The sequence below is a fragment of the Bicyclus anynana genome, chromosome 16 (assembly GCF_947172395.1).
Source record: "Bicyclus anynana chromosome 16, ilBicAnyn1.1, whole genome shotgun sequence".
Lineage (NCBI taxonomy): Eukaryota > Metazoa > Arthropoda > Insecta > Lepidoptera > Nymphalidae > Bicyclus > Bicyclus anynana.
The window spans coordinates 13244472-13271223 of record NC_069098.1 but is presented as its reverse complement, the minus strand read 5'-3'; the positions used below and the strand labels follow the sequence as shown (position 1 = coordinate 13271223).

At 38.1% G+C, this 26752-nt stretch overlaps 1 protein-coding gene across 1 annotated transcript in view; it reads right to left on the bottom strand.

The window, feature by feature from the left end:
* LOC112057854 (parapinopsin-like) overlaps window positions 1-26752 on the bottom strand; it is a 49687-nt gene that overhangs the window by 8098 nt on the left and 14837 nt on the right. The window contains exons 3-4 of the mRNA XM_024098418.2: window positions 12519-12714; window positions 4360-4492 (exon numbers count right to left, since the gene is read on the bottom strand). Coding sequence (XP_023954186.2) covers window positions 4360-4492; window positions 12519-12714 — 329 coding nt within the window. The remainder of the gene's footprint in view (window positions 1-4359; window positions 4493-12518; window positions 12715-26752) is intronic.

Sequence of the window (26752 nt, the reverse complement as noted above, 5' to 3'; positions counted from 1 at the left end):
ACATCTCCCTGACGCACTCCTCGCTGCAACTGGATTGGCCTCGTAGTCTGATCCTGAATACGGACTGACATAGTGGCGTTTTCGTACAAGCACTTCAACGCTTGGATATACCTGTAATCAATTCGGCATCTCTGCAATGACCTTAGCACAGCCCAGGTTTCCACCGAATCGAAGGCTTTCTCATAGTCCACAAACGCTAAGCAAAGTGGCTGGTTATACTCGTGAGTCTTCTGTATAACCTGCCGCAGCGTATGGATGTGGTCTATGGTACTAAAGCCTTTTCGGAAACCGGCTTGTTCGGGAGGCTGGAAGTCGTCAAACCTATTAGCGAGACGATTCGTAATGACTCTCGAGAACAATTTGTAAACATGGCTTAGCAGCGAGATGGGTCTGTAATTCTTCAGCAAGGTGTTGTCACCTTTTTTGAAGAACAGAACCACCACGCTCCTATGCCACGCCTCAGGCGTCGTGCCCTCGTGAATGACGGAATTGAACAATCGCTGAAGGACTTTAAGTATCGGTTTTCCACCCGCTTTCAGGAGTTCTGCTGTGATTCCGTCCTCACCTGGCGCCTTATTGTTCTTCAGGTGTTTGAGAGCCACACTAATCTCGTATAGGCTGACGTCCGGGATATCTTCGGTATAGTGTCGGGTCAACTTGGCTCTGGGGTCTTTAGCCAAATTGGCAACAGGCTGCTGAGTAGTCGTGTATAGCTGTCCATAGAACTTCTCGACCTCACTTAATAACTCGGGCTTGGAAGAAATTAGATTACCGTGTTCGGTCTTCAAACGCGTCAGCTGCCTCTGTCCAATAGACAGATCTCTGGCGAAAACTTTCGAGCCTCGATTATTTTCAATCGCATTTTTAATACGCTCGGTATTGAAATTTCGCAAGTCGCTGGTTTGCGACTTAGAGATCTGTCTACTGATTTGTCGGTATTTTGACGCATCTGCTGAAGACTGTAATCTCATTTCTTGCCTCTCTTCCATGAGTTTAAGTGTTTGGTCCGAGAACTTTTTGGTTCTTTTCGCACGGTGGGTCTTATAGAACTTAGACCCAACGGAATGGACAGTTTCCACGAACCTGTTGTTCAGATCGTCCACAGTTTCGCAATTTGCTAGGCAATCAAAGCGGTTCTGCAGTTCTAGTTGAAAGGACTCGGGGTTTTGAATATGGGCACGAGTAGGTCGGAGCGTAGACTTCACCAGTCGATACCGTTCCAGCTGAATGTTGATATTCAACGTGCCTCTAACCATTCGGTGATCGCTACCGGTTTTCACCCTATGGATCACAGAAACATCGTTGAATATTTGCCGTCTGGTAGACAAGATGAAGTCGATCTCGTTTTTCGTGGAACCATCGGGGCTCATCCAGGTCCATTTCCTGTGTGGTGGCTTCTTGAAGAAGGAGTTCATCATAAAGAGGCCCTCCTTCTCCATGAAGTCGGCCAACATTTGGCCCCTATCGTTCCGTTGCCCATATCCAAATCGTCCCACTTTCAACTCTGAACCGCTACGTTCGCCCAGCTTTGCGTTAAAATCCCCCATCACAACATTGTAATAAGAGTTTGAGGCATGTATGGCTTTAGAAATATCCTCATACAATACCTCTACCTCCTCGTCGGGATGTGTCGAGGTCGGTGCGTAAACCTGTATAACCTTCAACGAATACCGTTTGGTAATTCGGAGGACCAGGAACGCTACCCTGCTCGACACACTCTCGACTTTTACAACATTGTTCACGAGGGACTTGTGAACGATAAATCCGACACCACCCTGGGACTGTTGGTCGCCCTCCCGGTAGTAGAGCATGTTGCCGGATTCAAGGATTATCGAGCCCTCCCCCTCTCTTCGGACTTCAGACAATCCTATGATATCCCAGTGCAACTTGCTCATAACTTCTTCCAGCTCGATGACCTTTTCGTCGGACCTCAAAGTGCGTGCGTTGTATGTTGCCAGGTCTAGTCGTCGGGGTTGGCAGCGGAATCTCTGCCGGAGATTCTTAACACCCCTTGCCCCGCCGTTACCATAACCGCTGCCAGAGCCAGGAATAGCGGGGCTGCCGGGGACTAGGGGCTGTGTTTTGTTTTTGCCGTCCATACAAAGTTTTGCCCAGTACTGACCACGCTGGGCATGCGGGTTGGTCAGCGCAGTGCTAGATTACTCGCGACAGCGCAGTGCTAGATTACTTGACGACATCAAGCGAGTCGCAGGGATTCGCTGGATGCAGGCGGCTCAGTATCGTGATGTTTGGAAGTCCCTACAAAAGGCCTATGTCCTGCAGTGGACGTCCATCGGCTGATATGATGATGATGATGATGATACATATATGGGTGTGTTCGTCGATTTGTCTGTGTTTGACATGTAGGCAAGTTATTATTTAAACAAAGCCGCTATTTTTAATTTTCTCATCACTCCACCGATGTTACCGATTAAAACGGATTTTGAAGTATAATTCATAATGCCGCCTTTGAGAAATTTATTTCAACTGCACCGATTTCACACAAAATTGATATCTAGGCATTTTATGAATAGTTAATTTTGTTATTCCTGCACCGATTTCGTTTAAAATTGATATCTGGGCATTGTATGAATGGCGAAAACAGATTCTGAAGTAAAAATTTAAAAATAGGTCGCCAGTTTGAAATTTCTTATTCCTGCACCGATTTCGTTCAAAATTGATATCTGGGCATAGCATGAACGACGAAAACTGATTCTGAAGTAAACAAATTTGAAAAAGGCCGCTGATATTAAATATTTTATTCCTGCACCGATTTATTCTGAAATTGATATCTAGGCATTGCATACATGGTTAAAACAGATTCTAAGTAAAAATTTAAATTTTAAGACCATCATTTTGATTTTATAGTGACGTAGCTATTTATCGGGCTGTTTTAAGCCCTTTCATGTGATATTCATAATGTAGAAGTGCATAATATACTTACTGCCATGATTATGCCATTACTTACCATGTATAAGAAGTCCACCATATTAGATTAAGAGTGACGTCACTTTATTTTAGTCACGACACGACGTTATTTTCGAGTTACCCTCATTAAGCTATTTCATTTGATACCCACAATATTGGAGTATTTACTGACATAAAAAAATTTGCCCGCCATGCATACGAATTTGTCGTCACGATTGTTGTCACTTTGATTTTCGAGTTATAATCAGCCTCATACTCAGTTATTTTACCATGTTTTATTAGAATGAAGACACGCAGCTGAACATGCATTCTCATCCAAACTAAACGTGGTTACAAATTTTTTTCACAATAAAAAATCCTGTACTCTAAAATAGGCTCTGCGCGAGGGCTTACAGCTTTTTCGGCTTTTAGCCTTTATAATAAGACGCGAGCAGTTTTAAAAAGCTAGTCTAATGTTAATATTAGGGCTCAATGTTCTGAAAACACAGACTATTAAATAGAATTACACTCTAGGCTAGCTAATTGGTCTTGTAGCCTTCAAGTGGGCTAAAACAAAGAGAGTCTTAAAAAGAGAGCTAGGTGACTCGAGTCTTTTAAAACATAAAAAAGCTAATGGGGATGACGACTAGGTTTGATATATTGATTTTTATGATACATTCGTTTAGATAAGGTCAATGTTAACTAATTTATACATAAAAATCATAGATTGTCTGAATATTTGCAAAATAAACAAGATTATAAAATTTCAAAATCTATTAAAAATCTTTTTAGTGATTATATGAAAATTCATACAGTTTTAGCTACCTTACATTAAATGTGACATTTTTAAATAAATGAACTATAAACATAAACGCACAAATAACAAAGATATTAGTAATTTTATTTGAACGCCCATACAAATCTAACGATCACTATGTTTTCTGACCTACGACGTCATTAAATCTTACCATTTTGTAAGGAGTGTTTTTCAGGGATCCGTGACAGCGCCGCAAATCTGACCCTTTAAATTCCTGTAGCTCCGAAAGTAATGATCGCAGATTTGTTACTTTTACAAAATTGCTTTACTATCAGCATACTCTTAATTTATATACAATTTAAAAAACTGTCATCATTCCTATTCAATCTACGGAACCCTACCCGCGCATAGCCCAACACGCATTCAGCGGTTTTATATTATTTTCCTTGATAAAAATTCCTCATAAGGGTCAAGCCCCCCCCCAAACCAAAATCCTGGATCCGCCACTGATTTGTAAAATAAATGGCAACAATTTTCAATTGTAATAAGCGATACTGTAGGAGTCTTCAGAAAAATTTATGCTTTATGATATTACTTTGTATATCAAAATCAACATGATCATCATCATCATCATCATGGTCTTCCTTGTCAACGAATAAGAAAAGTGTAGACAGAATATGTATTAGTCGACTTACCCTCTTCATGGTCCTGATGATGTTGACGTAGCTGAAGGTGATGATGGAGAGCGGCACGATCTGCCCCATCGCGAACAGGAACAGGATGTACGTCAGCGTGTTGATGGACTGCTCGTGCCAGTTCACGGAGCAACTGACAAAAGAAGAAGAAAATAAGAACATCCTATTTATACAAACTGTGCTATGAAGACTTGGTCGCTGACTATGGGCCTTATTAGAAGGCTCAAAGTCACTCGACGGGCGATCAAGCGGGTTCTAGGGAGCCGCTGGATGCTGGCGGCTCGAGATCGTTTTTCTCGGAGGTCTAAGTCCAGCAGTAGACGTCTATCGGCTGATAAGGTGTTATGAGAAGAAAATTAAATCATACATCCATCGATTGTTTCTAGATAGTGGAAAAGAGGAGATCAGCTGTCACTTTATATCTGAGCGTCATAATTATGAGCTAATTTTAATGACTATTGGCGGTTTCGCAAATAATGGAACAATTGTCACAAGGAGAAGAAAATTAGAACATCCATCCATTCCATTTATCGAAACTGTGATAAGAAGAAGAACATTACAACATCCACCAGTTGTGCTATGCAATATGTTGTGATAGCTGAGTGTCATCATTATATCAGCTAATTTTAATGGCTATTGACGGTTTCGCAATTAATGGTACAACTGTTACAAGAAGAAGAAGAAGAAAATTAGCACATCCATCCATTCCATTTATTGATAATGGATAAGAGGCGACCAGTTGTAATTTTATAGCTGAGTGTCATCATCATCAGCTTAATTGAATATTCAGAGCCAGGTCTGAACTATCAAACCTTAGTTGTTTCTTGAACTATCAAAGAAACAACTAAGTTGTTTAATAAAGTGATGAGAAGAAGAAATTAAAATATTTATCTATTCATTGTTTCTAGTTATTGGTTAAGATGAGACTAGTTATCATTTTAAAGTGGTTTCTCGTAAGTAAGACGTAAGACTTCCTTAACTCCGGAGAAAGACTTAATTAGAAAGGTTAATGTAATAATTCACAGCCCGACCCACGTTTTGAACCCAGGACCAGGATCTAAAGCCGCTTAAGCTAAAAACGAGTTAGTTGTAAATAACAATAATAATTAATTAATTCGTTATTCCATGTAAATCATAATGTAGTTATTATGCTACGCAATTATTCCAAACGATAAACATCGAATTTCCAAGTTGAAGCTTTTCCGATTTCTAACTTTGAATCGCATAAATCAAAGATCTTAGTATTCAAGTCTAATCAATTTGAACAATCAAATCATAATTCTCCTTACTGAGAATTTGAGAACAATTAATTTAGGCAGTAGGTAAGTAGTTTACGTAGAAATTACAAGTATAAATTAAAATAAATAGAACCCCAAAATAAGCGAAGCTTGTGTCAGTGCTACTACGAGTAAGAAGCTAATTTATCATATTAAATTATAAACACCATCATCATCATCATCATCATCATCATCATAATCATCATCTCAGCCAAAGCACGTCCACTGCAAGACACAGGCATTTTGTAGGGACTTCCAAACATCACGATCCTGAGCCGCCTGCATCCAGCGAATCCCTGCGACTCGATTGATGTCGTCAGTCCTCCTGGTGAGGGGTCGATCATCACTGCACTTTCTAGTGCGGGGCCACCATTCCAGCACCTTGAGACCCCAGTGTCAATCGTCTCTTCGAACTATGCGCCCCAGTCATTTCAACTTCGCGACTCATGTTCGCGACTATGTCGGTGACTTTGGTTCTTCTGCGGATCTCCTCATTTCTGATTTGATCACGTAGATACGAGTACTCCTCGCTTATCTCGTTCCATCGCCCGCTTTGTGACTCTGATACTATAGCTAAATTATAGCTCTGTATTATAGCTAAATTTTATCTACATATAAGTATTTATACAGAGTGTCCCGTAAATAGCACCATATACTTTGCAGGGTAATAGCTGACATTGATACTAAAATAACGAAATATGTTAGCCGAAATTTTACGGTTTTTAAGTTAAATTAATTTTTCTCCAAATTACAAAAATTTGTTGTAAAATTACTTAGACGTTTTTTGTTTCTATACTTGATAATTATTTTTAAATAGTTGTTTCAACTAATGAAAATTAATTTTTTTTCACTACAAAGTATTTTATTTCTAAAAAGCGGGCCTAATTACATTTTTTATGTTAATCGTTTTTTTGTTTACTTTTAGCGGTCACAGTGAAAAAAAAATGTACTACGCAAAATTGTACATCTAGCTTAAATAGCTTAAAAACATGTCCATTCAATAAAGATACCAAATATGTTCGTACATTATTTACAAAATCTTCGTCACAATTGTGACGAAATTTTCTTACCGCTAAAAAAAATCAAAATTTGCTCCTGTCACTTGAATAAAACAATTTACAATTAATTTTAATATAAGCAGTTGAAATGACAAATAAACGTGGATAGTGTAATAAAAAGCAAATGGTTATTTTTAAAATTTTTAGGGTATTTTATTTTTTATAACAAACTGAAATCCACGCGGACGAAGTTGCGAGCGTCCGCTAGTAATGTATATATACACTCAGACACTGGAAAACTACCATGTTCAAAATTAAAAATTCACTTTATTCACACGTTCGTTGTAAGGTAGCAAGACTGCATATTTTCCACTATGACGTCACTATGGAGCTAGGATAGCGAAGTCTCAAGGGAACATAAGTTCAAGAACCTTAAGTTCAAAATCAGACACTGCATGCATACCAAGTCACGGATAACCACTAGTTATTTGCATTTACTGTCAGAAACGTACGGTTTATTACCTTCAAACTTTAAAGATACGATACAAGTATTTAAACCGAGAGCCTGTGGTAGTAATACATGTCTCGTTTTAGACTGAAAATTTGTATGCCAATTTTTTTTTATATTTTCCTATGAAAAGTTAGTCCTCTGCTGCAATCTCACCTGATGATGATGATGCAGTCTAAGATAAAAACGGGCTTACTGAAATCGCTTGGCGGTACGTCTTTGACCGTAGGGTAGTCACTAACCACAACCGAAGCCTAATAAAAGATCAGACCTAAGTCAATTTAGAAAATATTAAAGGAGATCTACCATGAATGAACCATTACAATGTCCAAATTAGTATCATTAATTAATAAATAATCATATCAGTTTTAAACTGGTTTAATTTCAGTTTTGTTGGAAGTTGCATAATCAAGATATAAGCAAGTATCTACTTTTAGCAAAATAAGAAGTGGATTACAAAATTAAGAAATCCAATGCCGAACAAATTCACAACCTTTGTCAGGACAACTTAATTAACAAATCAAACTGTGCCTAACCAAATTACTAATCGATTCAGTAGTTTCGTAGCCTATTCAATGAAAACAAACAAACAAATCTTTCCTCTTTATAATAGCAGATGCCCCGATTTTACCCACGTAGTTCCCGTTAGGATACAGGGTTAAAATATAGCCTATTCCATCCAGGGATAGTATTCCTTTCATAGCCATCACGGTCCAATCTCAATAGCAGCCTTAGTTAGTTGGAGAAAGACCAAACAAACTGTGATCAACTAGCAGGAGCCACGCGGTTTCACCCACATAGTTCCCGTTCCCGTAGGAATACGAGAGTAAAATATAGCATTTGTGGATAGTGTAGCTTCTCAACAGTGAAATAATTTCTCAAATCGATTCAGTAGTTTCGTAGCAATGAAAAAAAACAATCAAATCTTTCTTCTTTATTATTAAAAAGAGGAAAGATTTGATTGTTTTTTTTATTAGTATAGATGAGTGTGTACTGGCTACTACAGTCTCTCCTTCTATATTCTTTATTGTCAGGAACCTGCGGTTTATTACCTCCACGAACTTCAAAGTTGACAATACAAGTATTTCGATTACAACGAAAAATTCCTTCCCACAGCAGACTTCCTGTTCACGACTGAATAGACTTTTATTAATCCGGAAAGTTGAGCATCCAGTGTTTCCTTATTCATTTTCCTTATTAATTTGGGATGGAATCTCGCTCGGTAATATTTCATTGCTATTATTAATGGGAGCCATTAAATCACTGAAGTTTTGAAAATAATTATGCCTGTTATAAAATAATGATTCTTGACATTTTTATGATATAAGTTTATGGCTTGTGATGGCCAGATCTTCGTAATTTTATAAAAGTCAAAATTTTATAACCCATGCTCTCATGCTCTACCATAGCTGAGTATGGTGGGCAACTATGGTAAGTTTGGATCATGGTGGCATGGTGAAGTGGCAAGTGGCTGAAAAGCGCTACATTATCATCATCATGGAGTAAATCCATTACTGAACAACGTTATAAATAAATTTTCCGGTATAAGGTATCGGCGATTTAATTTTCAAGGGATTTCACCGTAGGGATTTTTGGAAAACTATACAAATTAGTTTTAGATAATTAGGTGTATCTACCATTTGCATTTTATCCATTAATTACGGGACACCCTGTATACAGAGTAACGCAAGGCTAAAACTAGTGTGCATAAATAAGTCCGAAGTAATATGCATAGCTTGTCGTATAAAAATGCGCTAGAAATTCATACTGTGAGCTAATTAGAGCATGTCCGCTTTTTACGAGGGAAACTTTGTGTTGGGGTGTAGTATTAATTGCGTGTGTTAGTTGAAACTAGATTATGGTATGGTACAGGGTTAATTATTCATGTTTTACCGACTTCAAAAAAAGGAGGAGGTTCTCAATTCGATTGTATGTTTTTATTATTTTGTATAAGCAAGCGCTTAGCTGCAATCGCGCCTAATGGTAAGCAGTGATGCAGCCTATGGTGGAACGCGCTTGCCTAGAAGATGCCTATTCACTCTTGACTTGAAGGCACCCATATTGTAGGAGGTGGGGAAAACGGAAGCTGGAAGAGCATCCCACATCTTTGCGGGATAAGAAAAGAGGAACTAAACCGCTTAGTACGCATCCGAAGAATACCGATGACGTAGCGGTGTAGGTCTCTGCGATGCCTAGCAGTCCTGTGGTAGAAAGGCGAAGGTGGCACAAGATCAAATAGTTCCTGAGCGCATGTATGTTACCTGATGGTCCCATTGCCGCAGCCGGTTTCATGTTAATTCAAGCAGTCTTTTAAAGAACACTGCCTGGAAAACCTAAATTCTTACATGGCTTGAATTAATACATCATCGGGTTAACAACTCCTTTTTTTTAATGTTTTTTTTTTATTTATTACTTGCGGACGCCCGCGACGTCGTCCGCGTGGAATACAGTTTTTTACAAATCCCGCGTGAACCATGAATTTTCGGGATGAAATGTAGAATATGTGTTAATCCATTCCAAATTACAGTACAGATAGCACACTCACACAAACACAATTTTTCGCCTTTATGTGATCTGCAATCATTACTTCTTCTAATATTATGAAGAGCAAATATTTGATTGTTTGTTTGTATGAATAGGCTATTTACATTGAATAGGCTCTGAGACTACTTAACCTATTTAAAAAATTCATTCACTGTTGGTAATCCACACTATCTATCTCTGATTGCTATATCTAGGCTGTATTTTTCCCCGTATTTCTACGGGAACGGGAACCACGCGAGCATAACCGTGCGTCTGCTAGTAAGTAAATACAAAAGTGAGTATTGAGTACGACAATAGTCCACTGGACGGGGATCGAACCCACGACCTCCGTTATTACATCCTGACCTTTTTGATCTCATCGTATAAACTGCGATAAAAAATGAAAATTGCAACTGTGATGAAGTTTTTGATAATAATGTACTAATATCTAACATTTTTGGAATCCTTATTAAATAAACATGTTTTTTAAACTAGATGAACAACTTTGCGTAGTACATTTATTTTTCACTGTGACCGCTAAAATTATAATTACAAAAAAAAAACGTTTAACATAAAAAATTTAATTGGGCCCGCTTTTTGGAATAAAAAATACCTTCTAGAGAAATATGTAAAATTTTCATTAGTTGAAACAACTATTCAAACATAATTATCAAGCCTAAAATCAACGCTTATGTAATTTTTCTTCTGATTAAATTGCAATGAAGGTAGGGATTTTCGGCTAATATTATTATTATTATTTTAGTATGCCTTAATGTCAGCTATCACCCTGTATACATAGTATGACGTACTATCTACGGGACACCCTATAGAAGATAAAATCATCATCATCATTATCCCTCCATACAGAAGAGGGAGATATGGAGCTTAGGCCCCCTTTACTGGTCCGTTGCAGGGTGGTGGGCTTACAGTGTTAATGTTAAATTTATTATTCATCGATCACTATACAATTTTACTGTGACATATTTAGATATTATTAAACAGTATAAATAATCGTTTTTTACATGACTAATTATCTACACGAATAACATTATTATTTAAGTGACTTTATAAGACTTTGTTTTAGTAAAAGCTTCTTATTAAAGTATCGTACAAGCAATCCTCAAAGTTAAGCTCTCACTCAATCTTCATTAAATTTTCATCTTATACTATTGAGTAAGTACTTAAAAGATTAGACACAGATAACGACGTACTGAGAGTTTCTTTCTTCTAAGATTTTTAACCGACTTCCAAAAAGGACGAGGTTCTACGTTCGGCTGTATGTATGTTTTTTTTTTTCAATAAAATTACTCAGCTCGGAGTTGCGAAGATGGCGGTGTTACATCCAAGTGTCTAGTAGTACAAGATCCGGCGTATAGAATATATACCCTCATCGGTTATTTATTTGAGATAAGGAATTAATGATAGAAAATATTCACATTGACACATTGCAAATAGGTTGCCTAGTTAAATTGCGCCAGGTGAGTATTAAATTAATATATTTTTTTTAATAAATCTACTAAATCTACTTCCTTCTTTGCTTAATTAATAAAAATCGTACACTAGTTACATGAATTTAAAAGGTAAAGGTTGCCTGCTTTCACATTGCAACTGTGGGGTTGCCAAATATAAACAGTTAATTAATGATATACAAATACCATCAGTTAATTAGTTGTCTAATATGTAAAATAACCAGCGCCACAACTCGCTGCGGCATCGTGTTGAGGTGGATACCTTTTTTGTCCACGACTATATAGGTTTATGTATATTCTGTTTGTTTCTTTTATTACTTGTGTGTGGACAAATAAAAATATACTCTATTCTATTCTAATCTAAAATGTAAGCCCATTTTATACTTATTTATATGTATTGAGTTGGTTTTGATCTAGTTCACGGTTTCCTAGATTTTGCATGAAAAATATGTTTGGCCGCAATTTATTTGCAATGTGTCAATGTGAATATTTTCTATCATTTATTTCTTATCCCAAATAAATAACAGATGAGGATATATATTCCATACGCCGGATCTTAGACCACAGGCAAGTACGGTAAGCCAACGAACCGTTCTTCGGACTTATCACATAAATTATTCTGATACTACGTACGATGAAGCTTATATTTTGCTCCAGATTTCACTGAATCTACCTGTGAAAATCTAATGAAAATCCGTCCAGTATAGCCTGCAAAGACAGACAGATAAGAAAGTTAAAAAAATATGTTTTTTTTGTTTTATGTATCTGGTCTCTTAATTCGATTTTTGAATATTGGTCAATGTAGAGACATTTTTATTTAATCTTTACAAGTCAGCCCTTGATTACAATCTCACCCAAAGGTAGGTGATGGTGCAATCTAAGATGGAATCGGGCTAACGTTTTAGGAGGAGGATGAAAATCCACACCCCTTTCGGTTTCTACACTACATCGTACTGGAAAGTTAAAAATAATATAATCTAATTCCCGAGAATTGTAGTTCGTGTAATGAAAGTACTTTATATATTTTTTTGGAAAGCGTGTATAAAATGTAGTTTTAGTAGAGTGAACATTGCGTTGATGACCTATGGTTCCGAGACTTGGTCGCTAACTATGGGCCTTATAAGAAAGCTCAGAGTCACACAACGTGCGATGGAACGAGCTATGTTAGGAGTATCTCTGCGTGATCGAGAAGAAATGTGCCTTTTAAGAAATTAAATATCACGTGTCTCACTACTCTACCCCTACCCTACCGATACCGTATCCTACCCCTACCAGTTTATAAGATGTATTCTGCTATTCTTGGCGAAGACAAATCAAACCAATCAAAAAGTGTTGTAACAAACCCGTCTTTGTTTTATACTCGTATGTTATTAATTTCATATACCTAATATTAGCAGCCTCATTGACGTAGTTGCCCCACCCCATAAGTGGGGGGGTGGTGAGCGCGAGGGAGTAGCTCCAGATGAACACCACGGACAGCGCGGCCCCCTTGGAGCTGAGGTGCCGCGAGCTGAGGGGTCGCGTCACCATGAGGTACCGCTCGAACGATATCACCGTCAGCGTCGTGATGGAGGTTATGCCTGAAACAAAGTGAAAGTTATTTTTTTTTTAAACTAGCGGACGCCCGCGAAGCGTGGAATTCAGTTTTTCACAAATCCCGAGGGCATTATGGATTTTCCGGGACGAAAAGTAGCCTTTGTGTTAATCCAGAGTAAAATCTATTTCAGACAAATCACTTCAGCTGCAGTGCAAAGGAGGAACAAATATACACACTTACACACACTTTCACACACATAAAATTTCGTCTTTATAATATTAGTGTGATTCTTGACTCTAAACAATCGCTCTAAACAATTTTATTGAATATAATATGTATTAATTGTGAGTTTGTTGTGAGTGATACATTGTGTTTTTATGCGATGGCCAAGTAAATCTATGTTATTTTAAGAATAATAAGATTTTTAATAGTGATATGGTCACTATATGATATTGTTAGGTTAGGTTAGGTAATAACATAAGATAGAAGGTCCCTTAAGTACGGAATGAATAAAGTAACCGACTTGGTATTCATGGATATCACAACTTTTACGGCACTGAGTTGCGAGATATGGTATATTTTTACTAGATTTGTTTTTGATGGGATTACTACTACCGGACGTCGGCGACTTCGTTCGCTTGGAAATTGATGGAAACTTTCAACCCCTATTTCACCCCCTTGTATTTATATTTTCGCATGTTTTATTTAATAATAAAAAGTCCACTAATCATTTCACAAAACTATAACTCAAAACATGAACAATTTATATTAAAAAAAAAACTTTAACCCCTTTTTAACCCTTTAGGGGTGTAGAATTTTGAAAAATCTTGAATGCCATTCTTTTTAATATTTCTCTCGTAGTACAAAATTTTATAAATGTAATTTGAAAACTGAAGGACTCAACTCCTACTTCAACGCTTTTTGGTTCATTTTTCGCAATAAAACGTATCCTTCTCCGTATTCGTATTATGGTCTCAAATCATGTCAAGTTTCATTTTAATTCATGCAGTAGTTTCAGCGTGATGCCCAGTCAACATTAAATACGGACAGACAGACAGACAAATATAAAAAAATATATTATCATATTATATAATGCCCTCCGTCAGAATTTGACATGTTACAGTTTTATTATAGGTGTAAATTTGTTAGGGTATATTCCACATGATTATAATTATTATGTATGCTAACATATTACATCATCTTTAGTACGTTACACAACCCACAAAACATGATTTTAATATAAATGCTCTAGTGTGGACGGGCCTGGCCTTGTTTACTAAATTGTAATTTGAACCACCTTCAAACGCCCCTTAAGATCTTTGAAGGCTTTTATATTTAAGGGTAGTGGTGAAACGTGTGACAGCACAAATCGATACTGTAACAAGTAAAGGTCGAGTATCTGTAGATACCTATTACCAAGAGATTTTTTGTTTTTTTTTGAAAAAAGAATATTTGCCTTCTGTTAAAGTTTCCTACAAGCCAAAGTTACCGACATAGCTCAACGATTCGCGAAGCCGAAGTGGCAATGGGCGAGGCACAAAGTTCGAAGAGCCAATGGACGTTGAAGTCTCAAGGTGTTGGAATGTACCTACTAGAAAGAGCAGTGTTGGTCGACCTCCACCAGGTAGACTGACAACATCAAGCGAGTCGTACGGATTCTCTGGATGCAAGAGACTCAAAAGTAGCCTATGTGTTAATCAAGAGTAAAATCTATTTCCATTCTAAATTTCAGTCAAATCAGTTGCGGCGTTAAAGTGTAACTAACATCCAAATATCCATACAAACTTTTGCGTTTATAATATTAGTAGGATGATTTAAATTAATTGTGGTGTACGACACAAAATATATTTATTGGTGTTAAATATTTTCGAGTTTACCTCGTCCCCTTTAAAAAAGACAGACAATTTTGTTGGTGAATTTGAGTCCGATACAAATCCAAAAGTGATTAGTGGTGGCTTTGGAACGTAGCAGGTTTCAATGGTCCAGCCCCTCTAGCCAAGTGTCACGTCGATTGTATTTCTAAGATCGCTAACGTTTCGAAAACTAGAAAAATGTATGGGAATGAAAGATCTTGATCACGTGACGTGTCGATAGCAAATGTCATTTCCATACATCTTTCTAGTTTTCGAAGCGTTAGCGATCGTAGAAAGAGAATCGACGTGCCACATGGCTAGGAGGGCAGATCCTTAATTGTCCGAATTTACTTTGTTTTCTCTAATAAATATTTGTATAAACCAATCTTTGTCATTTATTTTATTTGAATAATATTATAATTCATATCCAGAACTTTAGACAAAGCCTTGTTTCCATCTCCGAACTTCACAAAAGGTACAATTTTTCATTTAAAACCGAAGTTTGTAGGCTGACGCTGGCAGAAAGCCTAAATCCGTTTAATCCTTCGCAGGCTTAGCTATCGTTGTTTGAATTTCATCCATTTTTTGCCTTGAATATTCGCAAAAACTTGTGACTAACAATTTTGATTTACATAAAACCTTAGACTAATCTATACTAATATTAAGAAAGAAAGAAAGAAAAGTTTATTTAGAATACACATCATACAAAGAAAAGAGAGGAAAAAAAAAAACAATAAATTAAAATACATTGCAACTTGCATGATGTGATCCTAAAAGGGTCACCACTCAGCATATTGCAGTGTCCGTAAGGACACCGCGCTGATCTTCCGTGGAGCCATTAAGGTGATATTACGAGTATAAAGCTGAATAGTTTATTTGAACGCGCTAATCTCAGGAACTACTCATCATAATTCTTTCAGTGTTAGATAGCCCATTTATCGAGGAAAGCTATAGGCTATATTTTATCCTCGTATCCGTACAGGAACGTAAACCATGCGGGTGAAACCGCGCGGCGTCTACTAGTAATCTATAGACCTGCAACACCTAACAATTTTTAACTTCACACGTAAGCGACTTCTGTGACTATGTAAGCGTGAAAGCTAAGCTAATTACCCTCGCCGATATGCCCACAAGCGTACCTACTTATCGTAGAGTAGCGATGCGTTCGCGTGCGAGGGTTCGCATTTCGAGGCACATAAAATGGCTTTACGCATTCCCAAGGTACTGGAATGGCGACCCCGCACGAGAAAGCTCTGTGTTTGTCGACCCCCCACAAGGTGGACTGACGACATCAAGCAAGTCGCAGGGATTCGCTAGATGCAGGAGGCTCAGGATCGTGATGTTTGGAAGTCCCTATAAGGGCCCATGTCTTACAGTGGACGTCAGCTGATATAATGTCTTACGAGTCCTGCGACTATATGAAGCAAATATTGGGCATACAGCGCTGATTTTCCCTCGCCGATATGCCCACAAGCGTACCTACTTATCGTAGAGTAGCGATGCGTTCGCGTGCGAGGGTTCGCATTTCGAGGCACATAAAATAGCTTTACGCATTCCCAAGGTACTGGAATGGCGACCCCGCACGAGAAAGCTCTGTGTTTGTCGACCCCCCACAAGGTGGACTGACGACATCAAGCAAGTCGCAGGGATTCGCTAGATGCAGGAGGCTCAGGATCGTGATGTTTGGAAGTCCCTATAAGGGCCCATGTCTTACAGTGGACGTCAGCTGATATAATGTCTTACGAGTCCTGCGACTATATGAAGCAAATATTGGGCATACAGCGCTGATTTTCAGCTGATCAGACATTACAATAGTGCTTAGTTATTGTGGTGTAAGGCACAATTTTTAAAATAATGTTTTTTCTTTCTTTCTGATACCTTGTACCAGGTGCCATTACTTTATTAATAACTAGTCGACGTATTTCCACTAAAGGGATATTTAGACACAGCGTAACAGAGGATAAAACATAGCCTATGACACTCACCTATAATGTGGCTTTCTATAAAAAACAAATCACAATCGGTTTAGTAGATTTAGAAATTGATTATGAAACACGGCTAAAACTCACGTGATATTACGTCGGAGTATGCCCGACTAGTTTCGAACCCATACGGGGCCCTTAGTCATGAGCTGGTTCTTGCATCGCGGCACGATCCGAACTGCGAAGCGGCTGCGCGACGCGCTGCTGCACGCATTGCGCGCGCGGAGAGGGGTTGAGTGGTGGGGAGTGAAGGTTCCGTTACAGTCTCCGACGGTTCATTAATGTCATCTTCATTAGACTCGTCTTCTTGTAAGCAAACCGAACTAATGCTATCTTGTTCCAAGTTTGTTGTATGTGACAATGAAAGAAATAGCGGTTTCCACGCTGTGGGCAGCAACCATCCATGATCCCGATTAAAATTCGGGTGACGACTAATTTCTATCGCTTCACGTATCTTACGTGATTACGATTTAGAAATTACCCCTATAGTACCACAAACTTAACTCTTTGTTATATTAGTAAGAAGTATACAAAACGGTTGTAGGACCTGTTGTTCGGATAGTAAACGAATGCATGTGAACGAAATGCGTATGTTGAGATACATGTGTGGTGTGTCGAGAATAGATAAAATAAGGAATGAGTATATAAGAGGAAGTCTAAAGGTGGCGCCAGTGACAGAAAAATTGAGGAGTAGAAGGTTAGCTTGGTATGGACATGTAATGCGTAGGGAGGAAAGATATTACTAGAAAAATGTTGAATGTGCAAGTGGAAGGTCAAAGAAGAGATGGTTGGATTGTGTGAAAGAGGACATGTGTGTAAAAGGAGTGGATGATGAGTTGACGAGTAATAGAGACGAATAGAAAAGATTGACATATTTTTCCGACCCCACTTAAGTGGGATAAGGGTAAAGAGATGATGTATATTAGTATAGAAGTATAGCTTATCCATAAAGCACACCTACCCATCCTAAATCAAATAATCGATGCAAAAAAGATTTACTATAGAGTATTCAATTCCCATGGTACTCGTTGACCTTAATAGTCTTCGTTGTCATCAACAAAGTAAATACATTTTGTTTGATCGACTATCTATTTGCTTAATATCCATTGGGAACTATAAATTTTATACGAACAATACAGCAACTTAGCTTTACTTAATTATATTGATTACTTTGCTACTCTATCTTTTGTTAATTCAAGTAATGAATTACTCTGATTAACAAGTGCTTTTCTCACCAACTTTTTTATCACTCATGGAAGAATATTGTGTTGTAATTTGATTCGGAAGAGAATCTATATGGTTTTTCTACAAAATACCAAGTTTTTTTCAAGCAAAAATTGTCAAAGTTACAAGCTAATGTACTAAAAAACAAAGTGGTTCGGTTTTCTTCTAAAACATCTACTACACTACACTATCCTACGTTTTTACCCGCCAGTTTTTGTAGTTGCCATTTTCGTGGTAATACGGGGGACTTAGCCCATGTTATTCCCTGATAATGTTTCTTTCCATGGGTGAAAGAATTTTCTAAATCGATCCAGCAGTTTCGGAGGCTATTCGTAACATACATACATGCAATCCTCTTTATCATATTAGCTTAGAAATGAGCCGTATCATTTGGGTCAATACTTTAGTTTTTTAACAATCATAATATATCTAGCTCCGCCGCGCGGTTTCACCAGCGTGGTTCCCGTTCCCGTAGGAATACGAGGATACTAATAGCCTTCCTCGATAAATGGGCTGTCTAACACTGAAATAATTTTACAAATCGGACTCGTAGTTACTGAGATTAGCGCGTTCAATCAAACAAACAACTCTTCAGCTTTATAATATTAGTATAGGATTATAAACGATCAGACTCAGAGTATACAAAAAAATTTAATAAAAAAAATTCAACCGACTTCCAACTCAAAAAATAACTTTAACTAAAAAGCAAAAAATAACATCCTACCTATGTGCTACCTTCTGATCAGTTTGAAGGCGGTGCCAAGCCAGTGATGTTTTAATTAAATACGTTTAAACTACAAAATTTCTGTGGTTATTCCAGAAACAGCTTTAATTAAAACACGACACTGGCTTGGCACCGCCTTCAAACTGATCAGAAGGTAGCACATAGGTAGGATGTTATTTTTTGCTTTTTAGTTAAAGTTATTTTTTGAGTTGGAAGTCGGTTGAATTTTTTTTATTAAAATTTTTATTTTTTTATTTTTAGTGTTAGCATACCCACTGCGTGTGTACAGTCACAACCTATCTAAGTGGAAAGTTCTTAACAATACAAAATTATCAAGTCCACACACAAGGTAGCTCCTGTGAGCCGTCGAGGAGTTCTCTTCACTGTGCTTCGTCTTCATCACCAGACCCTTAATACAGTCGCAATCTATCTAGGTGGAAAGTTCTCATCAATACAAGTTTATCAAGTCCAAACACAAGGTAGCTATTGTGAACCGTCGAGGAGTTCTCTTCACTGTCCCTCGTCTTCATCATCTGACCCTTAATACAGTCACAATCCATCTAGGTGGTAAGTTCTCATCAATACAAATTTATCAAGTCCAAACACAAGGTAGCTACTGTGAACCGTCGAGGAGTTCTCTTCACTGTCCCTCGTCTTCATCACCAGACCCTTAATACAGTCACAATCCTTCTAGGTAGAAAGTTCTCATCAATACAAATTTATCAAGTCCAAACACGAGGTAGCTACTGTGAACCGTCGAGGAGTTCTCTTCACTGTCCCTCGTCTTCATCATCAGACCCTTAATACAGTCATAATCCATCTAGGTGGTAAGTTCTCATCAATACAAATTTATCAAGTCCAAACACAAGGTAGCTACTGTGAACCGTCGAGGAGTTCTCTTCACTGTCCCTCGTCTTCATCACCAGACCCTTAATACAGTCACAACCCATATAGGTGGAAAGTACTCATTAATACAAATTAATCAAGCCCAAACAAAAGGTGACTGCTGTTAATCCTTGACGAGTTCCATCGTCTGTGTTTCGGCTCCATCATCAGACCAACTCCAAACCTTCATAAAGTTGTAGTGGTTTAAAATACCTTATGGAAACACTAACAAACGTACTAGCCGTCTCTACAACTTTCAAAAGTTCCCCTCAATTTCTCCAGGATACCATCATCAGATCCTGACATGAAAAAAATGGGACCACCCTGGAAATAAACCCTATAAAACAAAAAAAAGAATTTTCAAAATCGGTCCATAATTGACGGAATTATCGCTGGACATACATAAAAAAAAAAAAAAAAATATACATACAGCCGAACGTAGAACCTCCTCCTTTTTGGAAGTCGGTTAAAAATTGGTATAATTTTGTTATCATTTCATTACGTTGTATCTTGACTCAATATCCTCCTACATGGGTTCTAATGTAAGAGCGGTTTCAGACTAGCGTTTTATACGCGCGTACGAGCTCATTTTTGGAAGCGCGTGTAGGCGCGTATAGATGCGCCTTTTGGCACACGCTCAACTCGTACGAGCGTTGACGCGCTTCGAAGTTCGTATAAGCGCGAGCCGCGAGACAAGTTTCCGCGCGCTCTAAGTCTAATTTTTGAATCGTGTAGAATCACTTCGCAATTCTGGGTAAAGTGTATTAAAGTGGCCGGTTATCAATCTTGATGCTACTACTATCGGTGACAGCATTTTTTCGTCGTCTCAGTCGACGGTGAATAAGTTACGCATTTACTCATAGTAATGTGTCTTCGTCAGAATCCATGTCGATACTGACACGACATCATCGGTTCGAGCGAACACGCCGAAATATGCATGCTTACGCGAGTCCGGTTTTTTAAAGCGCGTAATGTAGCGCGCGTGTAAACGCGTATACTGAAACGACCGTATACGTGCAAAAAAATACGCTAGTCTGAAATCACACTAAGAAGAGCATACGCTCGTTTTCTTTTTAAAAATTAAATTAAATTTAACATCCATTTTATTTATGAAATGAAATTCATTTGAATTTCATCTCAGAAAATTGTCTCAATTTCTACACTATTATATTTATAGTTGAACTTACAAGAAGTTTTAGAAGCAGTCTTCACAAGTTTTTACTGCCTCGTCGGTCTGCTAAAGGCTGTAACTTGGTTCTGAAAATTTGTTTCTTAGCCTAACCCAGGACCTTGCGATCTGTAACCACAGGGACCAACCACAGGACTTATGAGGCCGTTTTCGCTCGCCTTAGAAAGTTTGGATCAACATGATCAGATCAGATCAAATAGACTCAATAGCTCAACGTTAAGAGCGGTCGGACTCATTCATCACCGAGGGGTGGTGGTTCGATCCCCGCTTCGTTGCACTAATTGTCGTACCCACTCCTAATACAGTATTTACCGACTAGTTGAAGGGGAATGGGAATATTGGTCATATTTGAAAAAAAAGATATGGCGAATATTCTTTTAATAAAAAGAAAAAAGAAAAGAAAGAAGATCAGATTGGATCAGAGAAAATTCAATGTTTATGGTATTTATTTATTAAATAAATACCATAAACATTGGAGTTTCTCTGCGTGATCAAATCAGAAATGAGGAGATCCATTAAAGAACCAAAATCATTGACATAGCTCAACGGGCACATAGTTTGATGAGCCGATGGGCGTTGAGGTCCCAAGGTGTTGAAAAGGCGAACCTGGGCGTTTGGCCAAGTGGCATGTCGCTACTCTTTCTACGATCGCAAACGCTTCGAAAATTCAAAAATGTTTATGAATGACATATACTATCGACGGTGACGTGATCAACTTGTCAATTGGATCTATCATTCCCATACATTTTTCTAATTTTCGAAGCGTTAGCGTTTGTAGAAAGAGAATCGACGTGTCACTTTACAGGTCCAGCACCGGCAAATGCAGGGTTGTCAACCCCCCACTAGGTGGAACGAGGACATCAAGCGGGTTGCAGGGAGCCGCTGGATGCTGGCTGCTCGAGACCGCTGTGTTTGGAAGTCCATGCAGGAGGCCTGTATCCAGCAGTGGACATCCATCGACTGTTAACGGTGATTTCCTTCACCGTTTAAAACACATGATATTAATTTAATTTCATACAATGCACACAACTGAAAAGTTGGAGGTGCATGCCCTGGACCGGATTCGAACCCACACCCTCTGGAATCGGAGGCAGAGGTCATATCCACTGGGCTATCACGGCTGATGAAATACTTAAAAGTACTATTTTCAAACTGAAAACCTTTATTTCTTGTTCTGTACTAAAAACTCACTGGCAGTCCTCTAATAAGTTTCGTCCCTCGAGTCCTATGGAAAATCCCATATTAATAAACTAAGTAATGTATTAGTAATCATTTTATGACCAAATTCCATATCAGGTTAGGTAACTCGACAATATTAAATTCATCAATATTATTGAAATTGATTGAAGAAGCGTATAGGGAGTAATAAATTATTTACCTTTATGAGCCAATTATTTACTTACTAGGTTTGATGTAGATAAAAGGTTTATTGGCATACCAATACATAATAGAAAACAAAATCTATTGATTAGTCTGTATGTGTGTTACATTTACATAAATAAACATAAAACTACATATTTTCATATGGTTTCATTCATTCACCAATATTTTTAATTAGATTAAACACTATACAATAATTGATTTTTTGAAGTTCTAAGGATCAGAGGTGTTTTAGGGAATCTCAGTCCATGATATTTTTTTTTTATTAGCCCTTGACTGCAATCTCACCTGATGATGAAAAGTGATGATGCAATCTAAGATGGAAGCTGGTTAAATTGTTAGGAGGAGGATGAAAATCCACACTCCTTTCGGTTTCTACTCAGCATCGTACTGGAACGCTAAATCGCTTGGCGGTACGTCATTGCCGCTAGGGTGGTGACTAGCCACGGCCGAAGCCTCCCACTAGCCAGACCTGGACCAATTAAGAAAACCTCAATCGGCCCAGCCGGGGAACCCAGGACCTCCGTCTTGTAAATCCACCGCGCGTACCATTGCGCCACGGAGGCCATTAAATTGATATGGTTAATTCAAAACAAATTAACAACTGTAACAACCAGAGACATGGTTTTATTCCGTCCAATCATTTAGTTTATTTTCAGCATCAGATATTTACTAAAATTAAATTTGATAGATATTTACCCTAAATTACCTGTACAATTATCTATACAATACCTTGTTACAAAGCGTGTTTTAATTACGTTACCGTATGTAAGGCAATAAGGAGCAAATGCGTGGAGCTTTGGGCTGAAAATTAGTGAACTAATCTAAAGTATATATAACCTTAGCAGCCTTAGCCTATTTTAAAATTTATTTGCATAAATCCTTCATAATATATTATTCAATAAATCGTGCCACACACAATAGGCTACTTGCCTCTTTTGTAAACTGTGTTTAAACTGAATTATGGAAGTATTTTAAGCTATATTTTATTTTGTCCCGTCAATAATAACCAGTAAAAAATTTAATAATTATTAAAAAATATCTACGTAAAATTTTTGCCGCCGAAACACAACACATTAGCACGTGACGTAATTTATAGAGATAACAGCATGATTGGCGTTTGCAGTGATGTGATTATATTACGTCACCGCAAGCGCCAATCACAAACCGATGCCTTGTAGCGAATGACGTTACAGTTTATGATTGGCGTTTGCGGTGACGTGATAAAAATACAATTTTGTTTTATAAAAATATTATAATTTCGAGATTAATTTCACAAATAAAAATGTGATAAAAGTTTCTAGGCATCTAAACTGCCTCCCTGGATTTTCATTCATCGCTACACGCCCTCAGGCCCGCGCGGACCATCGGAAATGTTACGAACGAAGTTGCCAAGCTATAGTAGAAGCATCAAACATACACTCTGTTATGTTTTTTTTAAGAATATTTGCCATTTTTTCAAGTATGATTAATATTCCATTCCCCTCCAACTAGTCGGGAAAGGCTGTATTAGGAGTGGGTACGATAATGGTCCAAAGGGGCCGGGGATCGAACCACCACACCTCGATGATGAGTCCGACCGCTCTTACCGTTGAGCTATTAAGCTATTGAGGATGTTTGGCAGAACACAATGAAAACGGTATGAGCATTATGCTACATGTACCAAGCAAAATGCTGGACCATAAGGCGCTGATTGTCAACTTACTTCATCATTAACAACCCATATACGGCTCACTATTGATCACGAATCTCCTCTCAGGATGAGAGCTAGAGCAGGGATTAGGCTAATAAAGTCCGTCACGCTGGACCAATGCGGGATTGGCAGACTTCAGAATTGAGAAGGTTCTCAGGTATGTAGGTTTCCTCACGGCGTTTTTTCTTCACCGTTTGAAATACGTGATATTTAATTCATTAAAATGCACATAATTGAAAAGTTGGAGGTGCATGCCCCGGACGAGATTTGAACCTAAGCGCCCCGAATCGAAGGCAGAGGTCAAATCCACTGGGCTATCACGGCTTACCTACTCAGTAAGTTTTTAAGTTATTCGAAAGCATATCAATTGCGTGACCTGAAAATAATAATTAGCGGTTGATTTTCCCAAGACCTTGATTAATAAAGATTAACGAATTTATTTCACTTTTTTCCACGAAAATCTAGTGATATTTCAAATACAACAATACATACTGTGAATATTGGATAGAAGCAGGCATTATTTTGCGGAAGTTCATCATGAATATATAATAATGCGACGTTGTCGCATGGGTTCGTCGGCTTTTCAAGGATGATAGCAAAATAAATAAATAATTATATACACATACTGTGAATTCAACGGTCCAGTTTCAAAGAAGATCGACCATTTTTCATACAATAATGGGCCCAAAAATGAAAGAACCGTTGCAATGACGAAATTAGTATCATTTAATCATTTATTAAATAATGATATTAGCTTTAGATTGGTTTAATTTCAGTTTTATTGAAAGTTGCATAAACAAGATATGGGGATATCAAAACACAGTATATTTTCAAAAAATATTAGCAACTATCAATTCTAATTATTTTTAGTGATTTTGATATACATATTAATAAATGAAGAATTTTCAGTCATTTATTTTTTTTCTGTTACGTGCTGCGCCCAAAATGGTCTCTCTTTTGGAACAAACTTTGAAGAACGAGATATTACTAGTGGACGCCTCTCGGTTTCACTCGCGTAGTACCCGTTCCCATGGGACAACGAGGGTAAAATGTAACCTGTGTCACCCAAAACTTTCAGCAGGGAAAAGCGGTTTTAGTGGTATAAACATAAACATGAATGCGTACCTTTTAAACAACCTCAGATTGGATTGACTAAGATTTATTGGCGGGAGGCTTCGGCCGTGGCTAGTTACCACCCTACCGACAAGGACGTACCACCAAGTGATTTTGCGTTCCGGTACGATGTCGTGTAGAAACCGAAAGAAGTGTGGATTTTCATCCAGTTCAACAAGTTAGCCCCTTCCATCTTAGATGTAGTCAAGGGCTTAGGTAAAGAATAAAAAAAAAGATTCGCATTTATAATATTACTAGCAGGCGTTCGCGACTTCGTCCGCGTGGAATTCAGTTTTTCACAAATCCCGCGGGAACCATGGATTTTTTAAGATGAAAAGTAACCTATGTGTTAACCCAGAGTAATGTCTATTTCCATTCCAAATTTCAGCCAAATCGCTTCAGTAATAGCGCCGTTTGTATGGATGTATGTTTGTTACTCTTTAGTAACAAACATACATCCATACAAACCGGTGACGCCGTAGTGGTTCCGCAGGGAGCTATCGGCACCTACTCAGACAGAAAAAAAAAACAAACTTTCGCGTTTATAATATTAAGTAGTACTTTTGTGATCACTATAATCTTATACCGACTGTATTCGGTCGAATATAACATTGATTTTGGTCACTTCATTCTCGGGAACACGCCAAAGGAATTAGATTGTAGTGGTTTACATTTTAAGTCGAATCCTAAGCTCTTAGAAACACGATTAATGATTTTGTGAAACGCCTCAATGAACAGCGAGTAATTAGTATTGTTTTAGTCAATCTCTTCGAGCCTCTTCATCTCAAATAAAGTTTCTATTTTAGTAATTATACTCTTAGAATACTAATACCTACTAGTCATTCAATAATTTGTGGCAAAACATGTTTGGACCATTAATAATTGTGAATTGTATTCATTGTATCTGTTATAACCCATGTTTTAGCAAATCAATTATTATTATTATTAATATCAACCCATATTCAGCTCACTGCTGAGCTTGAGTCTTCTCTCAGATTGAGAGGGGTTAGGCCAAAAGTCCACCACGCTGGCTCAATGCGGATTGTCAGACTTCACACACTCAGAGAGTTGAGAAAATTCTCTGGTATGTAGGTTTCCTCACGATGTTTTTCTTTTCTCCGTTTGAGACACGTGATATTTAATTTCTTAAATGCACACAACTGAAAAGTTGGAGGTACATGCCCCGGATTGGATTCGAACCCAAACCCTCTGGAATCGGGGGCAGAGGTCATATCCACTGGGCTATCACGGCTCTAAACTAGTCACACTCATTTTATTTTTCGGTCTGCATAACTACATGGCTAATATTTTCCTTTTCCCTCTAATTTTGTGCTAAGATCATATTATTTGTGCTAAGACTGGACTATTGATAGTCCAACGATATGTAATGGGTACGACCATAGTCCAACAAGGGGGTGAGTTCGACAATAGTCTAACTCGGGAGAATACGACAATAGTTCAATTAACTGGAATTAGTTCTCGATTTCAGCGTGGCGCATTAACCTTGGTACTATTAAATTTCAAAAGCTCTGTCTCGAAGTCACTTTCGAACTTTCTAAATCGCCTTGCCTAATCACCTTGCCTTAGCTTACGGAGCAAATGTTACTTAATCTAGCACAATAAACATATACCTAACTAATATATAAACCTAATGTGGCTTTAGTTAGCCATCATCATTAGTATTACCTGATGGACGCTAAACTCTCGGTCGTTAACTATGGACCTCATAAGAAGGCTCAGAGTCACACAGCGGGCGATGCAACGATCTATGTTAGGAGTATCTCTGCGTGATCGAATCAGAAATGAGGAGATCCGCAGACGGACCAAAATCACCGACATAGCTCAACGAGTTGTGAAGCTGAAGTGGCAATGGGCGGGGGGAAAAGTTCGAAGAGCCGATGGACGTTGGGGTCCAAAGTGCTGGAATAGCGACCCCGCACTTGTAAGCGTAGTGTTCGTGGAATCGCTGGATGCAGGTGGCTCAGTGTCGTGATGTTTGGAAGTCCCTACAAAAGGCCTATGTCCTGCAGTGAACGTC